Below are 12,229 nucleotides of genomic sequence, written 5' to 3'. Positions count from 1 at the left end.
AGACAGGGTCTCCTTCTGTCACCCAAGCTGGTGTGCAGTGGGGCGATCTCAGCTTGCTGCCACCTCCACCTCCTGGGCTCAAGATCCTCCCACCTCAGCCTCCTGAGTAGCTGGCACTGCAGGCATACACCACACCACCATGCCTGGCTAATTTTTGTATTTTTTTGTAGAGACAGGGTCTCACCATGTTGCCCAGGCTGGTCTCTAACTCCTGGGCTCAAGCTATCTGCCTACCTTGGCTTCCCAAAGTGCTGGGATTACAGGTGTGAGCCACCACATCCAAACAATAAAGCACATTTATTAGTTTATAGTTTACACTTTAAAACAAAGATGAGGCCGGGCGTGGTGGCTCAAGCCTGTAATCCCACCTCTTCGGGAGGCCGAGACGGGCGGACCACAAGGTCAGGAGATCGAGACCATCCTGGCTAACAAGGTGAAACCCCGTCTCTACTAAAAAATACAAAAAACTAGCTAGGCGAGGTGGCGGGCGCCTGTAGTCCCAGCTACACGGGAGGCTGAGGCAGGAGAATGGTGTAAACCCAGGAGGTGGAGCTTGCAGTGAGCTAAGATCCAGCCACTGCACTCCAGCCTGGGGGACAGAGCAAGATTCCGTCTCAAAAAAAACAAAAACAAAAAACAAAGATGATAACAGCCCTTTCCCAAAACAAACTTCCTTCTCTCCTGGGGACTAGACGGCCTTTTTAAGACTAACAAATTAGCCACAAGATTAGAAATTACGATTTAGGAGTCATACAGCTGGAGGCTACAAGATTCTGCCCCTCCCCAAATTGCTCCTGGGAATTACGTCTCTATTGTAAAACCTAAGATCAGTGCTTAAGAGGTTTGCACTTGATGGATCAACTGGCACCACCCAGATTGATAAACTGACTCATCTGATTTTGTGGCTCTTACCCAGGAACTGACTCAGCTCAAGAAGACAGCTTCGACTCCCTGTGATTTCATGTCTGACCCAAGCAATCAGCACTCCCAACTCACTGGCCTCCCCCACCACCTACTAAATTATCCTTCCAAACTCTGATTCCCGAATGCTGATGGATCATGCAAATGGAGACTGATTGGAGTATAACTCTGGTCTCTCCTACAGCCAGCTCTGCATGAATTACTCTTTCTCTATTGCAATTCCCCTGTCTCAATAAATCAGCTCTGTCTAGACCGTGGACAAGGTGAACCTGTTTGGCAGTTACAGGGGCACCCCTGCTTTCCTGGGGTGTCCACCACAGAGTGCAGAATGCAGGTGTGTGGGCCTTTCTGGCAGCTGCCTGTGGTTTGGCCAAGCCCCGCCTCCCCCATGTCTCCCTGGGCTTCCATCCTGTCTCCACTTGCATTTAGGGGTGGCTGCTGCTCTGGGAACATTAGAATCTGGAAGAGATGGAGCCACATTAGTTTTTTTCAGGCATCTTTCTAAATGTTTGTATCCAAGTGAATCCCCCTTACTCACTGTGGCATTGCCTTTCTAAGTAATTACCTCTGTGCCTGCTATAGAACTTCTCACAAAAGAGGGACAACAGCCCTAGGCACTACCGTGGGCATTAGGTCCTGTGTTTGATGTGCTCTTGTGATTTTACTTTGTTAGAACCAAATATTTACAAGATGGGTTTGGGAATCTCTCTTCTTTTAGTTCCCGATCCAATATGAAATTCAGGAAACCAGTTTGTGACAAACTGCATCTGGCCACTAAGGGAGCCCCTGGGTGACCCCAACACATTCACACCAGTGTATGAAAAATTGCCTGCATTTCAGAGAAGATAAATGGACTTTCCCTCTTCAGATGCTTGAAGGGAGCGCTTTGAGCCGAGTGGTACGTGACCTCCCTCCAGCCCCGGGGCCGTCGGTGGACCTGGGCTGCCTGGCAGGCACTGGAACCTCCCTGGATGTTCCCTCCTGCACCAACACCACTGCAACATAGAGACCCAGCTGTGATTTATTTTGGCTTGGTGTGTATGCTTTTCATTGTGTAAAACTGCTGTTCTTTTGACAATTCAGGAGACTGTTTTGTTTACTGTAACTTTGAAAACAAAAATTGTAACAAAAACATTCCCATGACTGTGCTGTGGTTGGAGACTTTATTACCAACATATTTACACCTTTCTTTTCCCTCTCATTTTCAGGAGCTGTTTCAGGACTCCTCCTCCTCCCCTAATAACTTGAGTCTTTCCCATGTCATAATAAAGCTACATTTTCTTCTGAAAACTGGCAGGTTCTCCCTCCCCAACACAGACAGCCGAGGAGAGGGTGGCAGGAGGGAGAAGAGCAGCCAGGGCACACCGGCCTGCATGGGAGCGTCCCTGGTTGGAGTCAGTGGCCAGAGCTGCAGCCTGCCTTTGTGCCCAAAGTCTTGTCTGGGTGTCAGGAAGGCCACGCACTCACATTTCACCCTTTTCCGTGACTGGCTCGCTGTTCAATGACCCTCGTTCCTTCTTTTTTGAGCAGGAAGGTGTCATCTAGGACTCTGTCTTTGGGTGTGCATGAAAGTCATCTGAGGCCCTTGACATACAGGAATCCTTGCCAACCTTGGATTGCAAGACCCAGGCTGTGGTATAGCAACGTGCATTTTGTAGGAAGTTCCCTGCTTGATTGGAGAGTCATAAATAGAAAGAAATACTATAATCAGTGGAAAGATGATGTGCACAGCTATTCAAGTGCACGGTTCTGTGACATTATGGCGAGGTAGGGGTGGACCTCTATGACGTCCTCTCCCAGCAGCCCTACATACTTCCTCAGTGGGTCAGGAGTCTCCTACTTGGCCTCATCTTCGATTCTGAAGCCTCTGAGTTCTGAATAGTTCTGCCCCCTCCTTTTTCAGATGCCTCTGTGGCAAACCTTTATTTGATTTTCTTTATATGAAGACACCAGGAACACCAGAGAATGTCCCAGGGTTTCAAACTTAGCCCTGTCTCTTCATATTAAATAGAACCATTGTTGTGTTCCCCTGGGGGAAGCTTCAATCTGCCTGGGTCCTCAGACCTTCCAACCAGCGAAACTCCATTTCTCCAGGACAGGCATAGGAAAACTCTGTGACTGAGACATTCCGTGCAATACTGAACATCATCCGCTTCTACACTCTCACTTTCAGAACTACACCTTCTGGCTGTCGGAGAGTCAGCACCATATGCTGGTTTCCAGTGGAAAGCATAACATTTATCTTGTAAGACAAACCACCACTTCAGCGTAACTGAGCGATCCTAAGCCCAGTTGCTTCCAGGTGGCGGCTGACGTAGTGAGAACAGTTAGTTCCCTGATCAGGGGCCACGGCTGCATGTCCCTCAGTGTGAATAGGGTACCCTGGTCACAAGCAATGCCCTGTGGGCTGCTGTGATGGCAACAGGCAGGGCCAGTGAGTCTGTGTCCAAGTAGGGGCTCCCTGCAGTGAAGGCCGATCTCAGCCCTCTCCACAGTGTGGGCAGCCTGCCCATAGGTGGCCAACTGGTCCTCCTGGGAAACAGTGCCAGCCCAGGGATCGACACCAAGTCTCTCAACAGATGGGGCACTCGGCAGTAGTGTTGGCCTGGTCAGCCTGGTCAGGGCACGAGCAGGATGCTGAGCCTCTTGTGTCTCATTCCTGTCTGATGGCCACTTTGTCCATGGGTCCATCCAGCAGTCGTAGTGGCTGGGGAAAGGAGCTGACTCCATCCACCTGGCGTGCCGTTTTCCCCACCTCAGGATCAAGAGCATCCTCTGCAGTGATTCTCTTTGGTGAGAACATGGGAATGTAGATGAAACTATCTTCACAGTGTGAGTGGCTGAGGCAATGACTGCAGGGCGCCTCTGCCCTCTGGGAAGCCCGGCTGGAAGGCGCTTGGCAGTGGTGCCTGCTGTGGCTGCGACAGGGGCTAGGTTGCAGGACAAGGCTTCCAGGAGGGGGGTGGTACGGCAGGCAGGGCTGCGAAGTCTCTGGGTGCCATGTTGGCATAGCGGACTAGTGCACTCGGGGTGCTGGTGGGCCAGTCTCCGGGGTGCAGACTGCCTGCACTGCAGCAATGAGGCCGGGAAGAGGCAGCAGTGTTCACAGCTGTTGACCCCCTTGAGCCAGCCCCCTACATCCTCATCACTGCACGGGCTCAGCGTCTCTGGCCTGGCTTGCCCAGGTTCTCTGATGTTAATCCTTACAACATCAGGGCTTGCAGTGCCCTGGTCCCCTGCGTGGTCACCTGGAGGCCTGCGGTGCCCCTCTTCTCCTAGGACTCGGGTTGAAGCCAGGTCCCTCTGGACCTGGGCCTTGGGCCCTGGAGGAGGGACTCTGACCCACAGGTGGGGTCAAGGGCCCCAGGGCATGCTGCTGGCTAGCTGGGGCTGCAGGAACCCCATGCTCAGCCTTCCCTCCTGAGGCCTTGATGGGACCAAGTCCCCCATTGAATGGGATTTCTCAAGGCCCACAAGCCAAAAATATAAAATAAAAATAAAATAGCAGTAAAAACCAAGGTCCAGCAGCCATCTGGGGCTGTAAGGCAGCTGGGCGGGTACTGCCTGGGCTCCTTCCATTCCAAGTTCCTCTTCTACCGAGGGGAGTCACAGGCAGGTGCCACCTTGCTGCTGGGGTATCTCTTGACCGGCCTCTTCTCTGTTATAAGCCAGGGCAGGGCCTGGTGTCGGGGTCCCAGTGGGCTCGCTGGGTGGGGTCTGTCTTTTTGTTCCAGGGCTGTCCACAGAAGATGGAGAAGTGACAGAGTCCCAGGAGCCGTGTTCAAAATGGCAGCACAGGAAACACGGACCCCCGACATGCGGGTCTGTGTGGAGCTGTGGCATAGAGTTCCCGGACAAGTGTTAGTATAATACAAAGCCTGACCTCACCGGGGGACGGGCTGCCCTCATCTTGAGCTTCTGGGTCCCTCAAAGAGCGGCTTGCTGCCCTGGGTTCTAGGAAGCCCCTTGTGCCGCTGGGCCTCAGCCTCGGCTTTGGGGACAGTCCTATCCGGCCAGGCTGGGGGGGACAGGGCTTTTGTTCCAGGGGGACTGATGGCATGAGCTCCTGGAGCTGAGCTGGTGGGGTGGGGAGGGCCAGTCTGTCCCCCTGACAGAGGGGCCCAATGCCAGGGGACACCCTCGAGGACCCTCGCTCCATCTTGGCGGAAAAAAAGAAACATCTTCACTGAGCGTGTTGGGTCCCTTCAGGGCGGGCCCCACAGACCGGGGCCTCTGGAGTCCTTGGGGTCCCTGTGTGGCCCCCTGGCCTGACACTGAGGATGCCCTTGCACACTGCTGATCCCAGGGCGAGGGCTGTGTGGAGCCTGGGGTGGGGGAGCTTTCAGAGAACCTCAGGTCACTCCCAGAATGGCCCCCTGGGTTCAGGTTGGCTCAGGGCTTCCTGCCTCACACCCTCACCTCAGGGCTGTTCGGCAGCCCTGACTCAGAACTCAGGTGGAAGAAACCTTCACTGTCACCCAGCACCTCGCATGGGGGCCTGTCTCCAAAGCAGGTGAGAAGTGAATGGGCACAGCTTCCCCTCTGCCCTCCAGTCCGTCCACCCCATGCCAGGGCTGGACCGATCCCACGCCCAGCTGAACTCTTGGTTATGGCTCTGGGTCAGAGCTTCCCCCATCCCCTCTGCCCAAATCCTTTCTGGGTGAAGGACACTGATTCTCTTGTCCTCCTGGCTTGTTGTCTTGACACCCTTGGGGGGGCACTCAGGAGTGAGGGGCCCTTGCTGCTCTCTGAGGTTGCTTGGAGGTGGGGGTAGGAGCTTCCACAGCTCGGTCTGACTGCCCCAGTGCCCTTCAGGGCCCTTTGAGGGGGCGAGGGGGACAATGTGGAAAGTCTGGGAGGGATTGGGGGATTCTGCGCACAGCCCCTGCCTGTCCACACAGCATGTCCAGCACACACACACACGTGCTCAGCACCTGCCCTGAGGACCGGCAGACCCATTTGACTTACTTAGAGTAGAGGAGGAAGAGGAGGAAGAAGAGGTGCAGGAAGAAGGCCAGGTAGGAAGGCTGGTGGGGTCAGGGCACTCCCCACCACTGACTGTCCCAGAGGGTGACTCAGGAGGGGACCTGGTGCTGGGGCTCACCTGGGGGTGGCAGGTCTCAGTGTTTCCTTGTGAGTTCCTTCATGGAGGTTTGAAGGTTCCTGAGGACCACGTTGTCCTCCAGGGCCCAGCTCTGAGACAGTTGCTCCCGAAACTCCCAGATGGTGCTCCAGGAAAGCTTCATGGGGTACTCTAGGGACAGGGCGGGCATCAGGTCAGGAGGATTCCCTGTGGGGGATCTGTGCCTGCACCCCATTTCCACTAGGCCCACCTCCCACTGGGTGGTGCCTGGTCCTTCTTGGCCACCCCAGGGTCTGGCTGTGCACAGGAGGCCACAGCTGAGCAAGGCTGGGCAGGGAAGTGCTCACCACACTCCTGACTTTCATCTGGGTCATGTGGGGGTGGACTCAGTGTCATCATGCCTTGCCCAACCCACCAGGCCAGACCTCCCTATCAGGGCAGAGCAGAGAGTCATGGGGACAATGTGAGGACGCTTCCCTCAGGCCAGCTGGAATCTGTCCTGCGTGTTCCCCTAAGCACCCTCAGGCACACGGGACTTACTCCTGTGTATTTTGAATGATGCATGCGCCATGGCCGTCAGTACCTGCTCGCCCTCCAAGATAAACACATCCCACAGTCTCAGGGTGAGCCCAGAGAATTTCTGTGGGGACAGCAGGTGTGGGAGGACTTGGCCTTTCCAAGCTGGAGCTGGTGGCCTGAGCAGGGCCCACTGGGGTTTCAGTCCCCTGGAGTGCTGGGGACCCCCTCTCCATGGGACGAGATCCCCCATAAAACTGAGTCAGACAAGGTTCTGTAGATCCTCATGGGGGGCTCATCTCAGCAGTGCTGTGGCTTCTGGAAGGAGGGGCTTCCTGAGGATTTGGGGCTTCCCGGGGTCCTCCCAAGTCGGGTCCTGCCCCAGTCTTCCCACGAGGCTGGGCCTGAGCCCTGGCCTCTGCCGTGGGATGCCCCTCTTGGGCAGGGCCTGGCTTGTGAGCCCTGCAGGAACCTGCCTGTGCCTTCTGTGAGCTGGGGGTGAACCAGCTCCTGGAGGAGCTGGACCCCTGGGCTGAGGGAGCCAGGCACTGCATCCCTGGGCTGGGATCTCCCTGTGCCTCCTTACCCCACCAATGAAACACCGGAGGAGCCTCATCAACATGGAACCCTCAGTGCACAGCCCTTCAGGGAGCTTCTCCAAGGAATAAAACCCAGGGCAGTGGCCAGGGGTCCCCCAACCCCTGCCCCATACCCAGAAGCCCAGTGGACACACTTCCCTCAGCCCTGCTCAGCCAGAACTTGGCCCTGGTCCCAGCGCCTCTGCCTCCCCCAGGGCAGAAAAAGGAAACCCAACTCCGAACCCACGGAGAATCCCCATCCCAGGTCAGGCTGTGGCTGGGACTTGGCCTCTTGTCAGCTCCATGAGGTACTTGAGGCGCCCCTGGCTCTTGGGACCCAGGGCCTCTGGGGAGGAGCAGAGGGTGTCGTCCACTCACCAGGTGTCTCATGATCTTTGGGAAGGATTTGTGCAACACCTGCTCCTGGTGTGATAGGAGCCTCCAGAGCCAGGCAGTATTCGGACTGTAGAATACTGAGAAACCCCCAACCCACCACCCCATCAGAGTCCACTCCCAAGAGCTGGGTAGTGGCAGAGGACCCTGGGCCCTGAGGCCTCCCTCCCTCCTATATGGTGACCCCATCACACAGTCTCAGCCCTGGGGAGGAGGGCCCTAGCTGGAGGTGGTGCCCAGTGGCATCCTGGGCCGAGGTGCCAGGAGAGCAGGCCTGCCTTTGATGCTATGAGGCAGGGCAGAGGCAGGCAGGTGCCAGCGGTGAAAATGGGGTGGGTGCTGAGGGCTATGTGGCCATCTACTGGATGTGATGTCAGGCTGGGGGACATGGGATGCATGGGGGACATTGCCATCTGGGCTTCATCAGCCCATTTGTGGGCAGGGAAGGTGTCTGGGAGTGCAGCCAGCTGGGAGGCAGGAGGACACTCAGGGAGGTGAGCAGTGCCTGCACAAAATTGGGTCTGGTTTCGGGGAACAAAGGGCAGCCAGAGGGAAGTATCAATGCCCTCTGCTGTTGGGGGTGAAAGGCATCTGACTTGAGGTAAGAGGGTCCCTGTCCTGAACCAGGCTGCTGTGGGACCCTCAGCAGGGACATCCCAGAGACTCCAAACAAGCTGGGATGCAAGTAAGACGCCTTGCCTGGAAATCGGGATCATTAGCCGGGGTGGCCGTCCCCTGGCATGGCTGTGTAAGGCCCCGAAGGTAGCTGTCCACCTACCCTGCAGGGAGTGCCTCTCACCAGCAAGCAGCTGGGCCAGCACCAAGAAAGCATCTTCCTCCAGCAGATACAGGAGGAGGGTGGCGGTGACGTGGCTCAGGTGCCTGTGGTAGCCCACCTCCTGCAAGAGCCAGAGTCACCGTGGAAGGGTGTCTCCTGGGAGGGCTGAGATCACCTGGGAGGACTCATGTCACCAGAAATGACAGAGGTCCTCAGGGACACCTGCCACAGGCCCCCGGGATTTGGGGTGCAGCCTCTGCATTCCTCCCCTGGCACTGGGCATGAGGACTCAACAGGTCATGCACGACTCAGTTGACAGGGAGCCTGGGGGTACTCCTGCAGCGAGCGTCCAAGCTCACATGGCCTGAAAGAGCACAGGCAAGGATTGTTCATGCCCCCTCCCCTGGGCCAGGCTGGGGAGGCCACTGTGCCAGGCCCGGAGCAGCACCTGTGAACTCACCTGCCACGAGGGCAGGCAGCGGGGCGCTGACCACCACACAAAAGGTCCTGCAACAGCCCAAGGGCTACCTGCCAGGCACAGGAGGGCAGCTGGGTCCAGACTCCATGTGGGCAGCCCATGGAGTTGGCTCAGCCACTCTCCCTGCCTAGAATGGTCTGGAAAGTGGGGGTGGAGCAGGAGCAGCCAGCTGGATGACACCCTCCTTGTCTGTTGCACTCCTGTGGGGTTCAGGGAAAGGGAAACTTGGATCTCTGCCTGGTTTCTGGTGAAGAAGAGATTTCCTCAGGATGCAAACTCATTTCATGACAAGAGCCTGGCCCATCAGGCACCTCAGCAACTTGTCAAACCTGTCTCCTGTGAGGACCATCTGCATGCGACCCTGCCAAGCTCCTGGGCTTCGGGGCAACACCAGGAGGGGAAGGTCATTTCTTCATCTGAGACGTGGGGATCGGGTCAAGATGACACCAAGAGTCTGGGCTTCAACCCTTTTCCGTCTCAGTTTGATCCCCTCAGCCAACCCTTGCTTGGGTGTCCACGCCAGCAGTGAGCTTGAGTCCTGCCTACTACGAGCTGGTGGGTCACCAGCACTGAAATTTTCAAGAAGTGCTGGCCGGGCGCAGTGGCTCAAGCCTGTAATCCCAGCACTTTGGGAGGCCGAGACAGGCGGATTACGAGGTCAGGAGATCGAGACCATCCTGGCTACTAAAAAATACAAAAAAAAAAAAAACTAGCCGGGCGAGGTGGCGGGCGCCTGTAGTCCCAGCTACTCGGGAGGCTGAGGCAGGAGAATGGCGTAAACCCGGGAGGCGGAGCTTGCAGTGAGCTGAGATCCGGCCACTGCACTCCAGCCTGGGCGACAGAGCGAGACTCCGTCTCAAAAAAAAAAAAAAAGAAGTGCCGACACCCCCAAGAGACACCCATGCCTATGAATATGGGCACATGGCCCAGGAATATCGCTGCCCAGGAATATTCACAGGGTTATATGCAGAATAGGCCACGAGGATGTCATATAATTCCTGCTGCCTAGAAAAGAGGGAAAAGGGGGTTTTGTTTTGTGTGGATGCTGTCAGTTTCATTTTGTCTACAAACCCTGACAACAAACACAATTCTGGGTTCAGATGATTCCCCCAGATAAGCAGTGAGCTCTTCAGGACACCTGAGTTTTTAGAAGTTTTTTCAGTAAAATCCACATTCTTTGCAATGCAAATATCACAGATGTAAAGTTGGATCAGTGATCATTTTCACTCTGGTTGATTTTTTCTTCCCCCTTTTCTTGGTTTGCACACATGGAAGTCCAGTCTTTGGGACATGCAGTTCCACGGTTCTGAACCAATGTGCAGACCCTTCCGTCCACCACTGCAGCCCCTCCCAGAGCGGCTCCTTCATCCTCCAAGTCCCCAGCATGTCCCCTTTGCAGCTGACCTCTCCTGGCTCCATCAGTGCCTGACCATCCTGACCAATTATTCTCTGTCTCTATGCTTTGCCCTTTCCCAGAATGGCCAATGAATTGGAATCCTGTGGTGGTAGCCTGTTGAGTCTGGCTTCTTTCCCTCAGCAACACACATCTAAGACCACCCATATTCCTGCGGGCATCAGGGGTTCATTCCTTTTCCTCACCGAGTCATCTCTATCTGAAGAGTGGAACCCCCTTTCTCCCCAGTACCCCTGTTGAAGATCATCTCAGTGGCCTCCGGGTGTGAGTGACAATCAATCAAGCAGTGAATGTGGCATGTGGGTTTTATTTGCACGTCAGTTTTCAAACCATTGTGGTCAATATCTGTGACACTTTGGGGATGTGTGGTACAAGGCCACTGAGCTTTGTGAGCCACGGCCCATCTGACTTCCAAAGTGCCCTGTCGTGTGCCCACCCATCATGGATGAGCGTTTCCAGGGCCCCGCATCCTCCCTGGTATTTTGGGCTGTCAGTGTTGCCCGGGAAGGCTCCCGAGCCCCGCCATCCTGCCGCCTTCCCGTGGGTCTCTACCCTGGCTCATTGTGGGGCATGGAGAACACTTTTCACCATCTGCATGATTTTTTTTTTTTTTTGCTGCCTCCCGTCTCCTTGGGAGCCACCTGGGTTCTGTCCCCACATGTCCCAGCCCGGCCCAGGGCTTAGAGCCCAGGAGGTGCTCAGTCCATAATGCTGGCTGCTGCCTGGGCCAGGAGAGCCCTTGGCAGCTCTGTCACTTTTCCTGAGTGACCGTGGCCTCTGCCCTGGGGAAGCCCTCATCCCTCTGGATCGCCCCCATGTTCCCTGGTACCCCTGCAGCCCCCATAGGCCTTACCTGACTCCAAATCATTCTCTAAACATCACGTGGTTCTGCAGGGTGTGGCTGACATCTGCCTTGATGTGGTGGGTGATCCTGGATGACCTCTTTCCCTTCTCCTTCATGACCCGTAGGGCAGGGCTGAGAGGAGGAAGCAGCCTCAGAACAGACAAAAGACTCCCTGCCCCTGACGGCAGTCATCCCACAGTCAGCACTTCTGGAAGGAAGGGAAGGTTTCCTTCTGCAGAAAGCTCCTTTTTGCCTTGTTTCTGAAGCCCGGGAGGGTCAGCAGAGCCCAGTGTACCTGCAGTGCCTGAGTTACCAGATGTGCCCAGCATGTGAGTCTGACCACCGCCCCCACCCCCAACCTGGGCTCGACGTTCCCTCCAGCTGGAGTCCTGGGCTTCTGACATGGCCAGGCCTGTTTGTCCTGCCCTGGCTGAGTATGGGAGGGCTGTACCTTGTCTTCCCCTGGGTTCTCAGCCTTCGCTTTGTCAATGTCTAGCAGGAGTGACCACGCCCAGCCCCGCACCACCAGGGGAATGCCTTTGTACACAATGTCTTTGTACACAGCTAAAGACAAAAGAACACTCCAGTGAGACAGGACACGGGGCGACTCAGGGAGGAAAGCTGGTGAACAGGCCTGCTGTCCTATGGTGAGGATGGGATGCCACCCACCCACTGATGCAGAGGCAGACGGTGCCAGGTCACAGCCATGGGTGCCTGTCTCCCGGCTCTACAGAGAGCAGTCACGGGGGCCACTTCCTCCCCATGTTACCTTCTTGCTGCTCCCATATTTTGTCCAGTCTCCAAGCATCTTCGGCCACTTGTCAGTGCGTTTTATTTCCTGCCATCTTTGCTGTCAAAGGAGCCATGATGGAGTTAGTGGAGCTGCCAGGCCTCTGACCGTGGCCCATGGATGCTGGGTCCAGGGCTTTGGGGCCCTGAAGGGACCCAACCTGAAGGAGCCAGGAAAGGGAAGACCCCAGGGGCTGAGATCCTCTGAACTAACTGGAGCTGGGGATCTGGACTGGTGATACCAGGACACGCCATCCTCAGGGCACAGATGCCCTGAGTGTTAGTTGGGTCCCAGCCTTCAACTGGGGACTTGGTACAAACAGGCAGTGGACTCTGAGCCAGGACTGCAGTTCTTGGTTTGGGTTTTGGTCAAAGCCTCATGGGAACAGAGTCCAGCCAGAAAGGCCCCCCTCCCAGTGACAGCCATGGCCCACT

At 55.9% G+C, this 12,229-nt stretch overlaps 2 protein-coding genes across 2 annotated transcripts in view; both read right to left on the bottom strand.

Annotated features, from left to right (window-relative positions):
• LOC105536042 overlaps nt 1–6,773 on the bottom strand; it is a 23,127-nt gene extending 16,354 nt beyond the window's left edge. The window contains 6 exon segments of the mRNA XM_011975308.1: nt 3,751–4,258; nt 4,519–4,785; nt 4,787–4,876; nt 4,878–5,080; nt 6,009–6,175; nt 6,545–6,773. Of these exon segments, the coding sequence (XP_011830698.1) occupies nt 3,751–4,258; nt 4,519–4,785; nt 4,787–4,876; nt 4,878–5,080; nt 6,009–6,175; nt 6,545–6,773 (1,464 nt within the window).
• Nucleotides 6,774–7,484: 711 nt separating this feature from the next.
• Nucleotides 7,485–12,229, bottom strand: part of LOC105536041 (TBC1 domain family member 26-like) — an 8,873-nt gene continuing 4,128 nt past the window's right edge. The window contains 6 exon segments of the mRNA XM_011975307.1: nt 7,485–7,571; nt 8,259–8,390; nt 9,704–9,752; nt 11,015–11,125; nt 11,458–11,557; nt 11,759–11,855. Coding sequence (XP_011830697.1) covers nt 7,485–7,571; nt 8,259–8,390; nt 9,704–9,752; nt 11,015–11,125; nt 11,458–11,557; nt 11,759–11,855 — 576 coding nt within the window.

This window comes from Mandrillus leucophaeus, unplaced genomic scaffold (genome assembly GCF_000951045.1).
Source record: "Mandrillus leucophaeus isolate KB7577 unplaced genomic scaffold, Mleu.le_1.0 Scaffold153, whole genome shotgun sequence".
Taxonomy (NCBI): domain Eukaryota; kingdom Metazoa; phylum Chordata; class Mammalia; order Primates; family Cercopithecidae; genus Mandrillus; species Mandrillus leucophaeus.
Note: the sequence above shows the minus strand (reverse complement) of the source record. Positions and strands in the feature narration are given on the sequence as shown.